General features: G+C 37.6%; 1 protein-coding gene and 1 long non-coding RNA gene across 2 annotated transcripts; both read right to left on the bottom strand.

Annotated features, from left to right (window-relative positions):
* Nucleotides 1–256: 256 nt before the first annotated feature.
* On the bottom strand, nt 257–2,173 carry LOC128380882 (uncharacterized). Its single transcript, XR_008323513.1, has 5 exons — nt 2,120–2,173; nt 1,767–1,831; nt 1,592–1,631; nt 1,441–1,486; nt 257–268 (listed from the first exon to the last, which is right to left on the bottom strand). It is a non-coding gene; the product is annotated as an uncharacterized LOC128380882 (long non-coding RNA).
* A 4,706-nt stretch (nt 2,174–6,879) lies between these two features.
* LOC128380869 (gap junction gamma-1 protein-like) lies at nt 6,880–8,271 on the bottom strand. The gene has a single exon (XM_053340741.1). It carries the CDS (start codon nt 8,269–8,271, stop codon nt 6,880–6,882), a length of 1,392 nt encoding a protein of 463 aa, XP_053196716.1.
* Between the last annotated feature and the right edge of the window lie 12,360 nt (nt 8,272–20,631).

Genomic DNA, 20,631 nt, shown 5'->3' on the forward strand with positions numbered 1-20,631 from the left:
TTTTATCAGTAAATTCTAGTTTATTTCCTGATGCAGTGTTTCATTTCAGTGGCAGACAGAAAATAATCTGGAACGAAAAAATTGCAACACAATAATCTTCATCATTCAATCAAGGAAATTTGGGTTCAGTTAAACAAACCTGGTTTTATTTTCTCCTTGCTCTGTCCATTTGTCAAATCGAGGAGGAGGAGCTTCAAAGGGACTAAACCGGCCCGAGTAGCACAGAGTGGGGAAGGTCATAGACTGCATATGCAGGGGCTTGTATTTCCTGGTTAAATAACAAGACAACAGAACACAATGTGCTAAATATAAATTTGATAAAAAAGCATATCAGCATAAGTGGAAAAATAAATGAATACAGCGTAAAAACAGAACAGGAGATCTGACATCTGACAACAGATTGAAGATTTACAGTGACATGATTATGATGTCATTATTTATTATGTTATTATGAATCAATTAAAATTTCAGTCATTTTTCCAGGCAAAAATATTGAAAACATTCTTTGTTTCCAATATCTGTAATAGAGACTTTTCTGCTTTTTTTGGAATTGTCTACTAAAATCAATAATGAAAATCATCATTAGTTGCAGCCCTAATTATGATCATTATCATATGTTGAAACTGTAAATATTTCAAACCACTTCATCAAACTTAATGTGAGATCAACCCCAGCTAAGTTAATATTCAACTGTTTCAGCTGTCATGGATTCAGTTTCTCATAGCAATGGTCTACACATTAGCCAGAGCACTTCAATTAGCTGAAATGAGAGGACAAATGAAAAGACCTGTTAGCACATAGTGATCCCCTGCAGGAGCACAACAGGCAATGAAGCCTGCGAAGCCTCATCAAATAGAAATCGTATCCGCTTGAGCTCTGGACTCCTGGGGAGCAGCATCACTGAGGGGGGGAAGCTAGTCACATTACACGTCGGGACTCCTTAGCGGGTTCAATTAAGAAAATCATCTGGGCTGAAATGCAAGCCTCCAGAACTAGCACCCAGCGGGGGCAGGAAGGGCAAAAAATGTGCGTCGTAGTTTCACTGTCATTATGCTGAACTGCAAGAAAGAACTTAATCTGATACTACTGCATGAACATGGCAGGCCTAAAAACACAATTTCCCTTTGCCTTAGAGGTTCAAGCAGAGATGTGATTATGGAAGGTTGCCATAACCATAAAACAGACTTTGTTTAATGGTTTTGGTAGTCAATCACTCCTACTGCCCTCATAGGCGTCACAGTAAAACAAACTGTCCTCCTGTCTGAGCCCCACAGGCCTCAGAGGATCAGGGTGTCTTTGTAAGGGGAAGGGAAGGTCAAAGAAAGTTTTGAGGGATTTCTGAATGAGAAGGACAAGTGTACTGTTGCACTCATAAAAGTTAAATGACCATCCTCTGCTACAAAGGAAATAGACTAACATTGACTGAGGAATTAAACTCACCTGCTCAAGTCTTCAATTTTAATATAGGGAGATCTCAAAGCTGCAGCTGTGGGCAGAGAGAAGTGGAACAGAACAGAAAATAATATTATAACATTTGACGATAATGTTGATACAAAATGAACACATTTACAGCGTGTATACATAAACTAACCTTTGACAACAGGAGATGCTTGTGGTTTGGTGTAAGTCCGCTGCAAAAAAAAAGTTAAAATGAATAAAACTAAATCAATTATAATTGTTATTATTAGTTTAATTACTTAATTTTTTTAATTAAAATATAAAACCTGCTACGTTTAGATATCTAATGAACTGAAAAGACAACTTACCTCAGGCCTTTTCTGTTTTGGCCTAAAGCTTTCTCGTGTCAAATGTTTCAAATATAAAATGACATCTGTCAGTACATTAAGGAACAATACAAGTTTTTCAAACACTGTTCTGTGAAGACAAAAATGTTTCAGCAGCAGTACACAGCAGACTTCAGTTTATATCAGTAAGACACAGCAGCGCAGAGCAATACTTGAAGCACTCACATGGTGCCATCTGCTGTGAGCAGAGGTTAACTGCACTACACATGCATGAACTCATACAAGCGATAAGACTTTGCTTCAAATCACACAATGACAATTTGGATGTGAAATTAATTCTTGTGGGATCATCACTCAGTGAGTCAAAAGGATACCGTCCACATACAGAATCTTCACTCCCCATGACCGTGCATTGGCCAAAACACTGCTCCCCTGCAGTCGTTCCTGCAAGACACGTCCATCAGAGTCAACTCAAGATAACAGACCACGTCAGTACAATATCGATACTACTCACAAAACTTAAAGCCTGCAAGATGAAGATAATCCATATGTTGGCTGCAATGACTTACATTATTGCGAATGGCTTTCTCAAGGAGGGCCTTCCCCCGGCTGCCACAAGCCTGTAGAGACAAACAGCATTGACATTGCATGACATTTTGTCCAAATAAGTTTGCTTGAGGAATTAATTGATGCTTAAAAGATCTATAAAAAGCTGTAGAATGTACAAAACATAAAATAGAGCTCCATTCACACATTTCACCACTGCTCCATTGATTTGTAGGGTGTGTGTCAAAATATATGAATTAGGAAAAACACAAACACAGACAATACAAATTTGTAAAAACTATAAATAGTAACACAATTACCAGGTTTGGTACTATACTACAACATTTTAAGAGTTCAATTTTATTTCATTTTGTCAATTATCTGGTTTAGGGCAGCAACACATCTTTTTATTTTTTATTCTGACAATTAGTTTCTTGGTTAATAGATCTATAAAATGTCAGAAAGTTTTGGGTTTTGTGCATGAAAATTACTTAAAAAGATTAATTGACCTGTTGACCCTTCTCTAGTTTGGTTAAAATGATATGCTATTGTATTTCTTGCATAGCAAAATCCATCTGCTGTAAGCTTAAAAATATGTCTGTAAATAGTTTTAGAAACATGCAAGTGATGTTCCTACCACTGGTCTAGGAGTTCCTGGTCGCTGTTTCTCTCTGCTGAGGACACTCGGCTGTTGCTTTACAGGATGTTGGGCTTCTTCACCTCCCTTTGCCCCTGCTTCGGTAACCCCATTCCTCTGATCTTTCAGGCCCTCTTGGCTTCCAGTTACAAGGAAACTAACATCCTTGTGCAGAAAACTTTCAACCCCCTTCAGAAGAAAGAAAATATAGTATAGCATTAGTTTCTACAGGATAAAATCAATCTTTTGTGGTCAAAGCTTTACCTTCCCATGAACAAAACCTTAATCTGGGCTTCAAGTAGGTGTACAGTTTACCACAGTAGCACTGCGTTAGTTAGGGCCACTGAAATGATCACAAACAATGGTAATATTTCTGTTGAAAATGTAATGATATAATTTTGAGTTACAAAACACAGTGGATAAAATGAGTATGGTTAATTTCCAGTCAGTGTTATGTACTGTATGCTTTTGATTCATAATTTTTAATAAGTCAAGTAAACAGTACTAATAATAATAGCAAATAGTTAATTTTTTCCAACTGTGACTTGTAAGGCAAGTAGGGAAGACAATTTGACACTTAAGTCAAATTCTAGCATGATATTTTGCATTTTTTAATATACTTTACTGGATCAACAAACTCAATGATAAGATTCACATGATCCTTCGTCTTCACACACGTACCCCTCCTAGAAGAGATATGGCCTCCAAAAGCAGGGCTGTTGCACGTTTCTTCACATTGTCCAGGTAGAAGGTCTTCCCCTCCAGTTTCTTCTCCCCAGGACACAGCTGGCCAAGAATGTCTGGATCCTCCTCTGTGTACTGCTGTTGCTGCATGATCCTCCTGGTGCAAGTGAAGGAGTTTACAACTTCACAGAAAACACCAGGGATCCTGCAAGACAGTGGTTTGTCACTTAAAAGGTCATCACGTGACAGAGGAGCCACATGGGCTTGTACATAAGGACTACTGCACTAATAACATCTCATTATTGATAAAAGAATAATAAGTAGAGCTGCAGCATGCCAGTTCATGATCATGCACAATTTACATACACTACTGCAGTGCTTCTATATAATGAATCAAATAGAGTGAAAGCTATGTGGATTCGTCTCAAAGGTTTGATTTAGGTAGATTTTAGATTGACCAGTTTGTTCAAAAATATATTGCAGCAGCTTTATCATCACGCCATCTTCAGGTCATCGTGTCCAGAAAAGAAAAAAAACAGTAGTTAGTAAGTTAATTTAGTTACCTTATTCAACTTGAACAGCGCAGGAGAGGCATTAACCTAGCCACCTAGCTAAGTTAATGCTAGTAGTGACCACTTAGCCGATGTAAGCGCCCCTAAAACCAGGACCGAGAAAACATAAAACTGGTTTCTAATTTCGATTAACGATCGATTAAAATGTCAGCAGGCTCACTAACGCCTCTTTAATGTGTTGAAATTACAGCTTTTGATTCATGAGGAGGTGCTCTTGCCGCAACCGCCACTTTTTTTAAAAACACAAGCCAACGTCACCTCCGGCGTCATGTTGCCTTCCAGTGCTCCATAAAGAGTTGTTCTTTCGAGTTTCAAAGGATTATGCAAGTAGATTTAGTTCATTCTTCCAGTTGTTTATTTGGGGTTCAACATTACTATAATCTACAAATAAAATGTGTACCCGAATTTACCACAAAGCCTTCCTTCATCACAAATAGCTTCAACTTTAAAACACCCTATTAACTGCGTGTAAATTATACTCTTAGCCGGCGCTGAAAGATAACTAGAATGCGTACACTAATCCCCCCTGAAGGAAAATATGTTTTCCAGTCCGAATATATGTCTCAAAGAATACATAAATGTCACTGACATATCTCAAATCAATCTTTTATATCTTGATAATCCACTCTACCTGTAACTATGAGTTTTACAGTATGTCCCGACGGTATCTTAAATGCAGCATGAGGATGAATCTAACTGCAACAAATACCAACAAATAAAATGAGCCAAAATGACAATTTGTGAATACTGGTGAAATACACAAAAAATAAAATGTAATGCCTATTTTTAATTTCCCTGTTTCAATAATCTGCAAAAAAATGTTCTCATAACCATATCCACCCTGATTTATGTCTCACATAAGTTGGCCATTAAACAATAATAGATAAATAACTAAAATATTCCCTTTATCTTTTTTTTTTTTTTTACCATTAGCTACATTACTTTACCCAAGTAGGCAAAATGTAATGTAAATGTTGTCATGTTTGGACAAATGTTCTTCCCTTTCAAAATGAGATACAATGCTATAAAATATGAATTACTGTACCTTGAGTCACATGGGTATAAAATCAGATCTGATCAAACCCAGGTTTTTATCAATGGTAATCTCTGAATAGGCAACAGAAATGGCATTTTTCATTGTTACCCAGCAGAGGGCAACGTGCCTGTAAACACTAAAATCCAGTCAAGAAAATGTATTAAGAAAAAACAATTATACCTGAAACTGTAACCCATATGTTGACATACATTTAAATTCATTTAGATTCACTATTAGTTAGACATTTAATGTTCTACCCCATAATATGAAATAATATAGTGTTTATGTGTTGTAAGATGTAAGACAAAAAACAACAAATAGAAAATCGTTTTATTCATAACTGTAAAAAAAAGAAAAAGAAAATAATGGAAACATGCTTTTTTCCCCATAAAAATACTTGACACAAAATGAAAAACTGGCACGGTGCAAAGGACTAGCCTCAATGACATCAAAATCTGCCAATAAAAGTATTAATGAGGAGGAATTCTTCATACCGGGCCTGTAAAAACCACAACTCTTCCATCAGATGTTCTGACTATAATCTCTCATCCTAATTATATCAAATAACAGTAGAAAACCTTCATAGCATTAACTTCAAACAACCAAAGACAAATGTCAAAAATATTTTAACAGCTTGACAATAAGACACAGCCAAAAGTTTGAGCACCAACGTTTGGTTGCTAAACTTTGTTAAACACTTCCACTGACTGATACATTTCTACAGCTCACAAAACATTAACAAGAACATCTTTTCTCGTTCCAATTTTTTTTTAAAGACACAGAAACACTTTAAAACTATCAATTAGAAACATTTGGAAACATACGGCATCTTACTTGTTCTTTATTGCTGGGGGTAAAACTTACCATCGATCCAAATCAAACATTAAATCAAACAAAAGTGAAAGTAAAATTGTGCATGTTTCAGAAACAGCAATATTGTTCAAGTATTGTTTAACTTGTGAATGACAATAAAATAGTAACAAAGACGGTAGGATGTAGCTTCTGTGTTCAGCTCCTGGTGTTGAGGACATTACAGAAAAAACGTTTTTTTATCAAATGTTGAACTTGAAGTGATGCAGTGTCAACATGAAGTAGCTCTTTGTTGAAACAAGGCACCTTGGGTAACAGCATGGACGCCTCTTATATATCTCTAAGAGACATAGCACCAACATCTCCCAGCAAAAATCAATTTTCACAGACTATACACGAGTTATTTTAATCCATCGTAATTTAGTGTGGTGCACAATGGCCACATTTATTCATACTTACCAACAAGCTTTGTAACCCATTTACATTATCTTTACACTGCAAGCTACTATTATCATATTAATAGCAGAATCTATCTCGTACCATTGGCTACTCAAACCTGAACACTGAAACTGTAAAATAAAAATCTTACCTTAAAGCTGTTGCTCATCATAATGAGGCCATAAACACTGTGTGTGTCACTTTTTAGACCAGCTGTAATCAAAGATGTTACTGTAACATATCTGTAACATATTTGCTTGAACATGTGCTCTTTATGATCTGGAGGGATGTTTAGGTTTATAGAGTTTATTTAATACTACTGACAGTAATGTACAATGGCTGTCTTCCCTTTTTAATATACAGTATGAACATAAAAACTTAAATATTGTGTCTGTCTGAGAAGTCTGTATTTCAGATCCACTCTGAGCCCTTTATCTCTCCATATTTGCAGCTGCTGCCGGTGCTGCTGCTGCCTCTGTCTGGGTCACCCTTGCTCAAGGTGTGTTTGGAGGCGTGCCGGTGTTTACGGTCACGGTTTGACCTGCTGTGGTTGTTACTGTGGCTCTGCTGCTGGCTGTGGGCCTGGTTGTCGGCCTCTAGCCTGTTCTGAGGCTGGCGGTTGTCTCTGTGGCTGTCTCTGTGGCAGCCTCCGGGGCCGTCTCCCATCCCTGCTCTGCACAGGTTGTCTTCATTATTGGTGTACTGCTGACGCTCCTCTTGGGCGATGTTCACGTGATTCTGTCGGCATGCCATCTTGGCGTTAGTGAGATCGGTAATGGGCAGCGGATGGTCATGGGGCCCTTTAGATACCAGAAGAGGCTTGATGGCGATGTTGTACCCTGGTGGAGCTGATGGTGCATTCCATGAAAAAGGGTAGCTGCTGTAGTCCTCTCCGCTCAGTACTGTCTCGTTAAGAACGCCTAGTCCTTTCGTCAGTCCGTACAACTCGTCGTCAGAGAACTGCACCCGACGGGAGCGTACGATCTCACAGATGGTACCTATGCCCAGGTGAAGCATCTCCCAAATATTGACTAACAGACAGAGAAAGGAGACCGTGTACATGATGAGGAGAAAGATAGTTTTCTCAGTGGGCCGTGACACAAAGCAGTCCACACTGTGAGGGCAGGGCAGGGTGGAGCACATGTAGGTGGAGGGCACCGCAAATCCATACAGGACATACTGCCCGCACAAGAACGCCACCTCCAGCACGGAGCGCGCCAAGAGCTGAAGGACATAAATGCGCATCAGGCCGTCTTCTTTGATACGCTGTCGCCCATCATGGCGCACTTTAACTGCTGTTTGTCCGTCACCACGGTCTCCTTTAGCCGCTCCGCTGCGATCACTCTCCACCTTTGCCATTTCATAGATCATAGGGTCTTTCTCTTGGTCATCCTCAGGCTCTTCAATGCCCCTGTTCTGCCTTCTTCCTTTAAGATAGTGCTTCTTGGATTTTCTGCGGGACACGCCACTCCCTCCTCCGCTCTCTGCCTGCTCGTCTGCCCGAGCAATTTTGTGGACAGCGTAGCCGATGTACATGAGTGAAGGTGTGGCCACCAGGATGATCTGAAAGACCCAGAAGCGAACGTGCGAGAGTGGAGCGAAGGCATCGTAGCAGATGTTCTCACAGCCTGGCTGGCCTGTGTTGCAGACAAACTTGCTCTGCTCGTCATAGTAGATGGACTCACCTCCTACAGCCGTCAGCACAATGCGGAAAACAATGAGGACGGTGAGCCAGATCTTGCCAACAAATGTGGAATGGTTGTGGATTTCTTCCAGCAGGCGAGTCAGGAAACTCCAACTCATGGTAAAGGCAGGGAGACTACAGTGAGAGGCAACATACACCTCTTACTCCCTGTGGACAGAGCAGAATTGATTAACATCCAAAATATACATATAAAACATTAACATTTACACTCATAATTCATTCATTTATACCACACTTAATGGTATATTATGGTTTTAATGCATTTTTTAGTCAGTTCCTTACAAATAAGTAAAATAGTGACAATTAAAGAAAGCAACCAAAGACCTGAATTAAACTGCAAACTAAAACAACTCTGAATACAAGTCATGGTGTGAAGACTCAATGATATTGCCTCTGTAAGACTTTTGAAGTTTTAGCACCGGTGAATACACCTAAAAAGAAGAGCTGAACTTGTTTTTTTCCCCACACACATCCTCTGATGAAGAACATTTAACATCTAGCGAAGGTGGACCAAAGTTAAGACTAAGAAGCAGGTGAATATCAGACTGACATTAGTGATTATTTATAAGAGGACTGAGCTGGATGTTTATCTAAGCAGCTGTTTACTAAAATATGAGCCATAAGAACTAAGAGGCTGATGATAAACTTCAATGTGGTTTTACTTTCATGCATTGGTTTTTACCTACAATGCAGAAAAAAGAGCAGTGAGATTATAGCTGATGGACCTAGAGCTGCAAAAATTAGGTAGTTAATCTAATAGGTGACTGACAGAAAATGAACTATTTTAAAATCACTAAATTGATGTAGTCATTCTTCAAGTAAAAATGCCTTTCTTTGTCTTATCTGGCAGTAAACTGAATATATTTGGGGGTTTTTTACTGTAGGTTGGACAAAACAAGACATTTTAATGGATCTTGAACTGTGGGGAAATTATGAGATTTTTTTCCCCCTGATGATTAATTGTCTAAAAAATGTAGGCGTTAATTGAAAAAAACAATCAAATAAAAATAATCATTGCAGCCCTGGATGTATCCATACTAACATTATCCTTAAATACGGCTCAGATACATGCAAACACGGTTCTGTGTGCTGTAATTAGCGTGACATGAAAGGCTCAGGTAGAGAGATGCTCTGAGGCAGTAGCACACTGGATGGCTAACTCACTTTCTGCTGATTTCTTTGAAACCACATTTGTCCTCATTTTGAACTGGACCACCACACACTACCTACCTAACCTGAAAAAACCTCTGTTTAACCTGCAGACATCCATCTGCCCAAATCCAGTACCGCGTGCAGCTCCAGTAATCACTCATGAGAAGAGAAATGTAAAATATTCACACTTCTGTCAAACACGCTATGTCTGCATGTGATGTGTGAGTGTGTGTATCATCCAGCATCTCGGCTGCTGCTCTGCTGTAACGACACTCATCCATCTATCAAATGGATGCTGATGAAGGAATATGCTTGAGGTCGTTCTGGGACTAAATTAAGTCAATTATGCTACTGTACTGTAGGAAGAAGATTTGTCTGAGAGTTCAGGGCTTAAACCATCAGCTTGTGGTTTTGAACTCAATGTGACCCCCTCCTGTTAGACCAAATAAAGCCCTCTGGATCTGGAGGCATTTTCAGTAGGTTTTAATAAGGTTGCCTGACCACAACCTGAAATGGTAACACAGGATTTGCTTTTATTGTTGTAATGACACAAAGAAATTCACGTTTTAGTCTGTTGATGGAAAATAAATCAGGAAATAGCAAATGTGTGTTAGTTACTGACTCGTCATTGGAGTCATTTATCAACTAAAAAAACATTTGCTGATTTCCAGATTAAACATGTGAGGAGTTGCTGCTGTTCTGTTTTATTTCACTGTATGAAATGATGAACTATGTCGTACACTATATAAACTGAGTACATTTCTGTTTTGAACTGTTGATCAGATATAATAAGACACAAGAGAGATTTCCTTGTGCTCTGTGAAACTGTGTATAGACTGTGTACAGACTAAACAATTACAATAACTAAAAATATTAAAAGATGAATCGACTAAGGAAATAATCATTAGTTGCAGCTTCAATTTGTTTTGATTAGTTATTACAAATCGAGAATCAATTACTGCCAATGTACTGTTCTGTCCTTACATGCAGATTATGGCTATTACTGTGATTGACAATATCTTTAGTATTTACTTAATCAAAGGTCTGATGGCAATACTGGTGCTTTTTTATCTTTTACAATGCATAAACCAGTTAAAATGTAAAGCCACACATAAAACATGTAACTCAAGTGCAAATGCTACTTCTATTTTGACACTTTCAGCGATGCCAAACATCTGAACACTCCTTTCTGACACTCTGCATGTCACACTGACATTTTATCCTAAAACGCTCCCACGAAACCAGGTCCAGCTGCTGCTAACACATGCTTCCTCGTGTCTCACTCTGTAAAGAAAATAAATAATCCAGACTCTCTCATTAAGATCATGTGCCCTCTAAAACTGCACATCTGGCCATGTTGTGTAATGTACTATTTGGAGGTCCAGTAACGCAGCTTTCATCACCCAAACAGTCACTGATGTAAAGAAAACTGGCAGCGTTCATTCACATAAACTCATTTTCTCATTTTTGCTCGTCAGCAAAACAGATCACACTACAGAAAAATAAAGAAAAGCAAATTCACTCGCTTGTATTCATGTATTCATGGTTATAACAACAATTTATATTTTAAATTAATTATGTAATACTAATGATCTTATATAACTCTTAGCTACTTTACAAATTCAGTGTTTACATATAGTACAAAACATGTGACTACTGCTAGAAGTAATGATTGTTTTCATTACTGATTCATCTGTGAATAATTTTGTAAATTGATCAGTTGTTTTTCCTTCAAAATCTGTGAAAAATGTCAATCCAGCCCAAGAAGCAACCTAAAATATATTGTGTTGTGCCGACTAACAGTTCACAAACCAAAGATAATCAGTTTACCATCAGAGAAGACTAAAGAACTGGAAAGTGTTTTTCTCATTTTTCCAAATGAAAGAACACTTTCCAATGACTCAAAGATGATTGATTTTCAAAATAGTTGGCAATTAATTTTCTGTCAGTGGACTTAATTGTTGCGGCTGTAATTATAATGAGGTTATAAATACTGTTATACATTAAAGAATATGTCAGATTAATACGCACAATTAACACAGGTACGTTGTGTTTGACCCTTGTCCCAGCCCGTAGTTTGGAAATAAGGAAGAGATGCAGCAGTAACGTTTTGGATAACAAGCAGTCTCAAATACCAAACATAAAGCTGATACAGAGAGATGTCCTCCCGCTCCCCAAAGGTGTTTGTGTGAGCGTGTGTGCGTGTGTGAGCATGTGTGTGTGTGTGTGTGTGTGTGTGTGTGTGTGTGTGTGTGCCTGAACGGGTGAGTGAATGTAACTAATTCCTAACAGGTATAATACCTGACAACAGATTTTTGGAGCATGCAGTATTGTATTGTTCTGGATTGTTTCAATAATAATTAACATACATTTATATAAAGCAAGCATATACATCCACTGCCATGTTAACAGGAGCATTAAAAACTTTAAAAAACTTAAAATGTGCATTAATCGCAAGTTAATATATAATATTAAATGGTTAAAAAAACACCACTGCAGGCATGTTTTGGCATAGGAGCACTTTAACTTTTGATTTAAAAAAATAAAATAAAATTACAAACTTTTAGAATGTGTACTTGTCTGACTTACTGCCAGATTGTTGCACTTACAACAGCAAGCAGTGTGTGTGTGTGTGTGTGTGTAATATACAGTGGAGCTGGGCAGCACACATTGTGTATGTGTGCTGCCCAGCTCCGCCCTCATGCAGGCATTCACAGACTGCAACCAAGGGGAGGCGGGGCCAACTTTGAATGTGGTGTTTACAAACTGCAGCTGACTGTTTACTGTTCATATTTTGATTCATAATTACTCTCTACACCAATTCACATTCATAAATTCCCCTTCAGTCATTAATAGATGTTGAATTAATCTTAAGGAAAAAAAGACATTGACTTCTTTTTTTTTAACGCAGGTCAAAGTTCACATTTGCATATATAAAAATGCTAAAAGAAATATGTATATGATGTTTTTACAGCTCTCAAATGTAAAAATGGGTCCTTCAGCTCTTGGCGCGACCCTGAACAGTATGTAAGGGTTAAGTGGCACTCTCACTGCAGGGCTTTAACTTGTTAAAATTGTTTTTTTTTATAGTGCAGTATTTCTTCTTCTACATAAGTAAAGTTGATTACTTTCAATTGGCCACCAGGGGCATTGCACCCTATGTAAAACTTTTTAACTGTAAGTGGGCTGTAAAAGAAAACACACACACGGCTCCTAAATGAAGTCCATTCAATCTTGGCAAAAAAATCTGCTGAGTCGCAAAATGTATCAAACAGCTCTGTGTTGCTGGTAGTGTCACACTGAAGGCCCCAAATGTCTTCCAGCCCCAGACCCAGACCCGCTGCCTCCAGTTTCCTACAGAGCCAGTAAAAGAGCCATTTGAGGGGTGTAATTTTAAAGAGCACCCAAACATGTACCCGTCTGTCTAAGAGATCCAGAGCGATTCAAGCTGTGAACGTAAAGGTTTGTGGTCTTCTTCTTTTGGGTATGAAACATTCACCCACATTTAACTTGGAGGGCAGCAATAAAAGGTTTGTAGTTTGCTGACAGCGCACTTCGCCTTGTGTGTGCGTGTGTGTGGTTAGTGGGGCAAACTGACATTCAGAAAATGTTTAATAACAAGTAGTGAAGGTTCCTGGTTAAATTTTTATCAGGGACGCTGCGACCACACGATCACCTTCTTAAGACTCCACAGACAGAAGAAGGAGTCGAGGATGTGCCGATCTGGTGAATGAAAATGATAAAATTGCTGCTTTTTCTTGACAAGAGTTGACACTGGGAAACAGTATTGTTGCACATTTTGAGCAGTTGGCCCAATATGTGGGCTCACACAGAAAAAAGTGATAAATATATCATCAGCAATTAATCGATATCATATCAATATTGTGATATTTTATAAATATCATCTTAGAATTTGAATATTGTAATATTATGATATGGAAGTGTTTTCCTGTTTCCAAAGGCTGCATTACAGTAAAAATTTAATTTTCTGACCTTAACAGGCTGTTCTATTATCTGCCTTTATCCACTTAGTCATTACATCCACATTACTGATGATTATTTATCAAAATTCTCATTGTGTAAATATTTTGTCAAAGCACCTATAGTCATCCTTTTAATATTGTCAAAATATCGATATCGAGGTATTTGGTCAATAATATTGTGATATTTGATTCTGCCCATATTGCCCAGCTCTAATTGAAGCCACCATGCTGGCAGGATGCCCCAATACTGGACATCTCAGAAGCAAACAGCACACCCACTATGACTTTACCAACACATTTGAAGAGAAAGAAAATAAAATGAGTTTGTAGTAACTAGCAAACTGGATTCTTGTGTTTTTGCTTCTAGAGTTAAGTATCTGCTTCCATGTTGTGCCCAGGACCCAATTATACAACCACAACAGGAATTCGGATCGACAAACAAGCTGGAGTCAGGAAACAGGAAATCCAACACAGAGGCAGAAATCTTCATTACCACATCTCATACAAGTCTTGGCAAACTTACTTCAGTAAAATAATGATCTGTCCTGAGGAAAAGCAACAGAGACGGACTGCAAGTGTAGCTTAACCCAAACATTAGACTCAGCATCTCTTGTTGCTGTATGTAGTGTTTTAGACGTGGAGCCCTCGGGGTGTTTTAGGGTCACTTTGTGAGCCGTTGACTCAAAGATGTCAAACCACACACAGATGATGCAATGAAAACAACTTGATCTTGAGCTAATATGTCTTCCCCAGTTGTGGTAATGATTTTGCCCTGTGTGAGTACAAGTACAATACTTATAGTTATTATAATAAAATCCAGAATAACATTGATCATTGTGACGACCCCTGGGGTTTAAACCTGTATCTCTTTTTGTTCTGCAGCCTGGAGCAGCTGAGGGTCCACTGTGTTAACTTTCTACGTTATTTAAGGGCGTTTTTACATCTATTTTTTGTTTGCTACGGTACGAATCAGTGGATGAGGTGCTACTTTGTTGCATTTTGCCTTCATGTTAGTTTGGTTTCACAAAGTAACAAACTAAAATGTATCAAAAAAGCCGCCGATTGGGAGCAGTCACTTTGTTCATTGGTCAGAAATCTGGCAGGTGGAGAAAGTAGAGTTTGTATTTCTTCCGGGACAGTTTTCCAATACGGACAGGATTGGCATCTCTGTATAGTTGCTTCAAGGCAACATCTCACAAACAATGTGTTGCTTCACGTTCTGCAAAGACATGCTGCCTTCAGATGGGTCGGACCAAGGTCAGTTCACATTCACACCACAAATGAATCCTACCAGAGTTTGTTTCTAACCAGATCAAGACCACCTCCTCAACATGGTCTGGGTTCAGTTGGTTTGGTCTACGCCAGAGTGCGATTCCTGCTTTCACATATGCCCAAACGAACCGCACCAAGGAGGAAAACACAAAGTCACTCTCTCTACTCCTACCCATAGACACCCATTGTGTTATTTTAGTTACTTACTTTGCTTTTACGCACCTTCACAACACACACACAGATATATCTTCCACTCATGCATATCACACTGTACTGACTGTACTGATTTCCACACCCTATAACATACACATTAATTTAATTCTTTAATTTGCTTCAATTTTGTTTAATTTTGGTTGAATAAAATATATATATAAACACTGCCAGATCATAAAATCAGCCAGATCATAAAATCATGCTTGGACCCCTAAAAACAGTTTCTCGAGTCATATGCCTACTTTGTCTGACCTTCATATGTGTTACATCTGATAATATCTTATTATACGTGTTATTTGATTCCATCCTATGTTATTTTATTCTTGAAATAAACACATCTCATTGGCTACACTGTGCCTTATACCTCCTTTGTTATTAATAGTTTGATTTGATTGTAATAACAAAGGGATTTCTGAACAAAATTTGACAGTTTCTAGTTAAAATCTCTTGTTCAACTTGTACAACAAATTATGGAAAATTCTTGCAAACATGAAACATATTTATGCATTAAAACCCAAGTAGACTATACAGTAAGAAAGCATTTTGAAAATACTACTTCTGACTCTTGCTTTACAACAACCAGCATTGATCCTGCTCCTCATTCAATTACAATTACCACCTCTCTCAACAATTATAACACAAAATGGTCGTAATTTATTTCTATTTCTATTTGCACAATTGAAGTGAACTACCTGTCTTTGTTGTATCCTTTCTGTTTTCTTCCTTTTCCACACCCGATTTCAGTGAGACTTTAAATGACCACGTGCCTGCAAAGTGAACAAAAATATTAGCCATGAGACATCAGTTTAGTCAAATTAATCCTCACAATTCCAATGTCCAAAGTTCATTCAGTTACTAATCATGTCTTATTATACTGTTGAACAAACACTGTAAATATAAAGGTTTTAAAACATTAAAAATGTAATAAATCCAAACAGATGAGAATGCAATATCACTTATCACCATTAGATTTTGTAGTTCACTTAGATTACAATCTAGCATTAAAATAAATCAACTTTGCAAACTGCTTGGAAAATGAATATTAGTACAAACAAAACATTTGGACACTGATTAACACTGATTCAGCACAAAAAATATAAATAAATACTTAAAGTAAATGTATGTGGAGCACAAATCCTCTTAGTGCTGCAATGATTAGTAATTGATTTAGTTGTTTAATTAATTGACTTACTGAATCTAATTATTTAGATAATTGATTATTTGTAATAAGTAATTTATTAAAACAGCTGTCAAACATGATCTGGTTTCAGCTTCAAACTTACTGTTTAATATTATACAACTGCAAATTGAATATATATTGGGCCTTTTCTGATATTTTATAGCTTAATTATTAATAATTCATTAAATAAGCATAACTGATAATAATAGGCTAGCAGTTTGGATGCTAGCAGTAGTTAAGCTAAACTTAATTAAGTTTTTTTTAAGTTTAAGGAGACGGTTGTTTAGTGTAAGGCAGATGAAATATGTGGCATTGTGCTTATTAATGACTAACCTACCGATTAATACCAAGTAAATGCATAATGTTAAGTTAAAAAGCTTGTTAATTACAAGGTTAATGTAGCTAGGTGGCTAACTAAACCTGCTAGGTAACCTTAGTAACTGTAACTGTAAAACCTAATCCGACAGTATTTCTAGTAGCTCACCTTTCCCTTACAATCTTTTATTGTCAATTTAAAAGGAACAGCTTATATTTATCTTGTAAGCATCCTCACCTTTTCAGACGCAGATTTGGCGCCACTCGCCTCCCTCAAAAGACACGCCACAAATTTACCGCCAGGATAAACAACTAATTTGGTCCAGAAGGGTTTAAATCTACAAATAAAACTGTGGTGCTGTCTTTAACTCGTTAAATAGCCTCAAAGTTTCAAGTGAGTAAAGCTCTAGCGGCTAATTCAAGTGTTCAGTGAGTCTGACTTCTCCTCCTACAGACTGGCTGAGAGCAGATGAAGACAACTGAGGGCTGCTGCAAGACAAGGAGGGGTTTAAGAGAGAGAGTGAGTGTGTGTGAGAGAGGGAGAGGGAGAGGGAGAGAGAGAGAGAGAGAGAGAGAGAGAGAGAGAGAGAGAATAAGTCAAGCATGAGGCTTCATTCACATTGTTAGAACATATTTTTTTAAATAGCATTGCTTAAACCTCATCCTACCAACATATAACTTTTAACTGGGTGGAGGGCGTGCAGCCCCTAATAATAAACAACCATCATAGCAAAATCTTATCTTATTTCTTCTCAAGACATTATTAGTTATGTAATTAAATGTCATCTGGGAAAAAAAGATTATTATTATTATTATAGGAACGTTACAGTTAATTTGCATATTGTGTAGTAGTAAAATATATACTTTTCTTTTAAATTGCAGCTTTTATCCCAAGTACAATTTTTCCACAATGCCAATGCAAACATGAACTCAATAAATAGCTCCATCTACTCAAAATGCATAGGCAGAATTGGGTGCTTTTGACTGGAGTCCACGAGGACCAATGCATTGGTATTTTTAATTTTTTTATTAAAATAGAAACCGAAAACAATGATATATAATTGTGTTAGGGACACACAAATTGAAATATTGTAATGATAGAATAAAGCAGCTCTGAGGTATGACAAAAGGTAACCTTTTTTTTTTTTTTTACTATGACCATACATCACTCAATACATAATTGCAGCTGAATGTCAAAGTCTTAACAATGTTTGAAAGTCCAGTTCTACCATAATGCTTTTACATGCCACACATTTACTATTTTCAATTATCTTTGATCTACTTTTCTTATCTTTCTCCAGCTTTCATCACTTTAATTTGTAGTGACAAATGAGCACTCACTTGAAATGGTGGCTTCCTGTACTTGTAGGGCAGACATGAAATGCATAGGTATGCATAATGTTAAGATAGAATTCAGAGCTGCAGAGCATGTCAAAAACATGTTAAAATATGTTGCTTGCAACATTTTGTTCTGAGCGTTACGGATCATGACAAAGATGTTCTTGTTTCCTCCAGCTCCTTCTGGATTCACAGAAAGTCATAAGTCAGGGCTTTATGAAAAGGGCTAAGACAAGAGTTTTCAGACAGCCCATATATTTATCACACTGTTGTCTTTAGGCCGAGTCTGAGACTGAACAGATGCAGGCACTTTGTTTCATCTTCTTCCATCCAGCCTTGATACGCATCTTGGTTCCGTAAAGCTTGTTTTGTCAAGAGGTTTTTGTCTCCTGCTATCACACAAAAATACCCTTAGTAAGCTGCCTTAAAGGGGCACTCCACCAATTTTATATATAAACATCAGTTTACTATATATTCATAGTATAATGCATAATGTCTTCTGTGGCTATGGAGGAGCTTTCTAAAGTCCTAGAAAATAACCTTGACTGGAAGGAGGGCTCAAATAAAAGTTGCATTATGGGAATTGTAGGATTAAATATTTTTAGTAGGGACCCAAGTTCAGGATATCTTTTATCTGCCATTCATCTTTACACAAACAACAGCTTAGTCAGCGTACACTCCTGGGCTGACTAAGGTGACTCCTCTCCCTCACATCTCCATCTGTTGCTAACAGACTGTCTCTTTCAGTGAGGGCCGCTGCTCAAAGCCTTTAGCTCAACTTTTGGCTCGTTTTGCATTCTTGAAATATCAGCAGAAGAATCAAATGCAGAGGAGAGGAAACGCTTACAATCCTAATCAGCCTGAGAGCATTTTGGCATAGGAAGCCTAATTCAGAATGACCTCTTACAAGACTTAAGTCCCTTAACTGAGTTATGTTTCACCTCCATGAGCGATGGGGGGGGTAATTGAATGGAGAGAAATCAATGAGGTTATCCATAAAAGCAATCATCAGACAGCACTGGCAATTTAAAGCATTTCAACAGTTGAGAGTCTTCTGTTATTGGAGGGGGAAGGGCAGTATCAGCTGGTTTATAGATATTGACAGGGAGGTACAACAGGAGGCGGCGTCATTGACAGGTTTGAGTTCTTCAAATACAATTTGTCATCATTCTCCACAGATTGATGCTAATTGGGTTTCCTATCCATTCACTTTCGTCTGGAGGTCATTGAAAATTGGGTTGGACAGTTATCCTGTGCCTATTTAACAATAATAGACTCAGCATGTACCTCTTTCTCTAACAATGTCAGCCTCCAGTATATGACTTAAATTGAACGATCAATTGTGGTAAGATCATTTGAGCTGAGAGTTGCATTTTCTCTTGTGCTAATAGAAAGGTTTTCCATGGAGTGATGGCGAAATTGGAAGAGAAAGAGGAGAACGACACATAAATAATATTTGGAAAGTGAGTTAGGGCTACAAGTGCTTTGTACAGTCAGCTGCTTCTTGCTGGTGACATTATCATTAGGGGTCCTGGACTGGCAACAGAAAATATAATGGTAGACAACAACAATGACAACAATGACATGGTACCACCAGAGGGACAAAGTGACCGAGTAAATCAGGGAGACAGCATCAGATGAGAGAACAATATTGGAGACATTGGATGCAAAGGAAAGATTACAAAAAGTGTGTTTATCAGATCTGACAGAGGGCAGATTAGACAGGTTGAATGCAGTATGGGGGTTAAATGCAGAGGCAGGGTTACGGCAGGTTAAATTTTCAAATTGGACTGAATTCTCTACTAGTAAGAAAGCTGAATCGACAGATCACTTGGCTGACTTCAGCAACATCTCAAACTCACTACTGAGTGAGCAGAGTTACATGGAGTATACACCAACACCACGTCATCTCCATCACCACAGCCTTGAGCCTTTGCTGTCATATTCAGTGACAGTTATTTCATAAATTTACATCAATGTTACTGTTAACGCTGAAGTAACCTTCATTCTGTTGCTGTCACTTGGTTGTCTTGTAAAGTTTCTGATATTATATTATATTATATTATATTATATCATATTATATTATATTATGTTATGTTATATTATATTATATTATATTATGTTATATTATATTATATCATATTATATTATATTTGTTATATTATATTATATTAACTACAAGATTGAGCAGGACATGCTGAGACATGTTGATTTGGCGCCATCTTCTGGTTAAAAGATACAAAAGATAAGTCCTATACTCAAACTCCCATTTAAAAAGTGAAAAGGTCAGTTTTTGATTTGTGATCTTCTGAGATTGTCAAATTACCAATATTCTGTATATACTCCAACTTTCCTTGAATTGTCAGTAAAAGATTTGTGGTTGCAAGATGGTTCCAGGCAATGATTTTAAGGAATACATTTAACACTGCATGCATTACACAGAACAGGAAAATGCCTGATATTATAAATACAATACTAGGACTTCCTGTTTAACACCGTCTTAAAGCGTAGGTGACCTTTTTCAGACTCCATTGGTAATGTAGAATCCAGTGAAGGCTCATGGAGCTACAGCCTCAAATGTCTAAATTTGCTAGAAATGTCTGAAAACAAAAGATAACATCTCATCAGCCAAGGCTCTGTCTGTATATAGGTGAAACAAACAGAATGGCTTGTACATTCTAAATTACACAGAAATAGTTAAATATTAGATATTAATTTAGAGTCAAACTGCCTAAACTTCCATTGGACTTTTTCTTGTTTTCTATTTCTATTTACAGACAGTACTTTGCATCCACTTATCCTGACCATGGTGATTGCATATGTTTATTCATGTCCTCTCTAATGTCTTCTCATATCATCTCATCTTATTGCTGATGTCCATCTTTCTTTTCCTCCCTCCCTACTGCTGACTCTCTCTCTCTCTCTCTCTTTCTACTGACCCTGCTGCCTCCACATTTCTGTCTGCACTCTCATCCACTCTCCTCTAATCCTCGAATCCTTCTGTC

This window comes from Scomber japonicus, chromosome 20 (genome assembly GCF_027409825.1).
Source record: "Scomber japonicus isolate fScoJap1 chromosome 20, fScoJap1.pri, whole genome shotgun sequence".
NCBI lineage: Eukaryota > Metazoa > Chordata > Actinopteri > Scombriformes > Scombridae > Scomber > Scomber japonicus.

Coding starts and splice junctions, on each gene's coding strand:
- LOC128380869 (XM_053340741.1), bottom strand. CDS start 8,271: ATGAGTTGGAGTTTCCTGACTCGCCTGCTGGAAGAAATCCACAACCAT.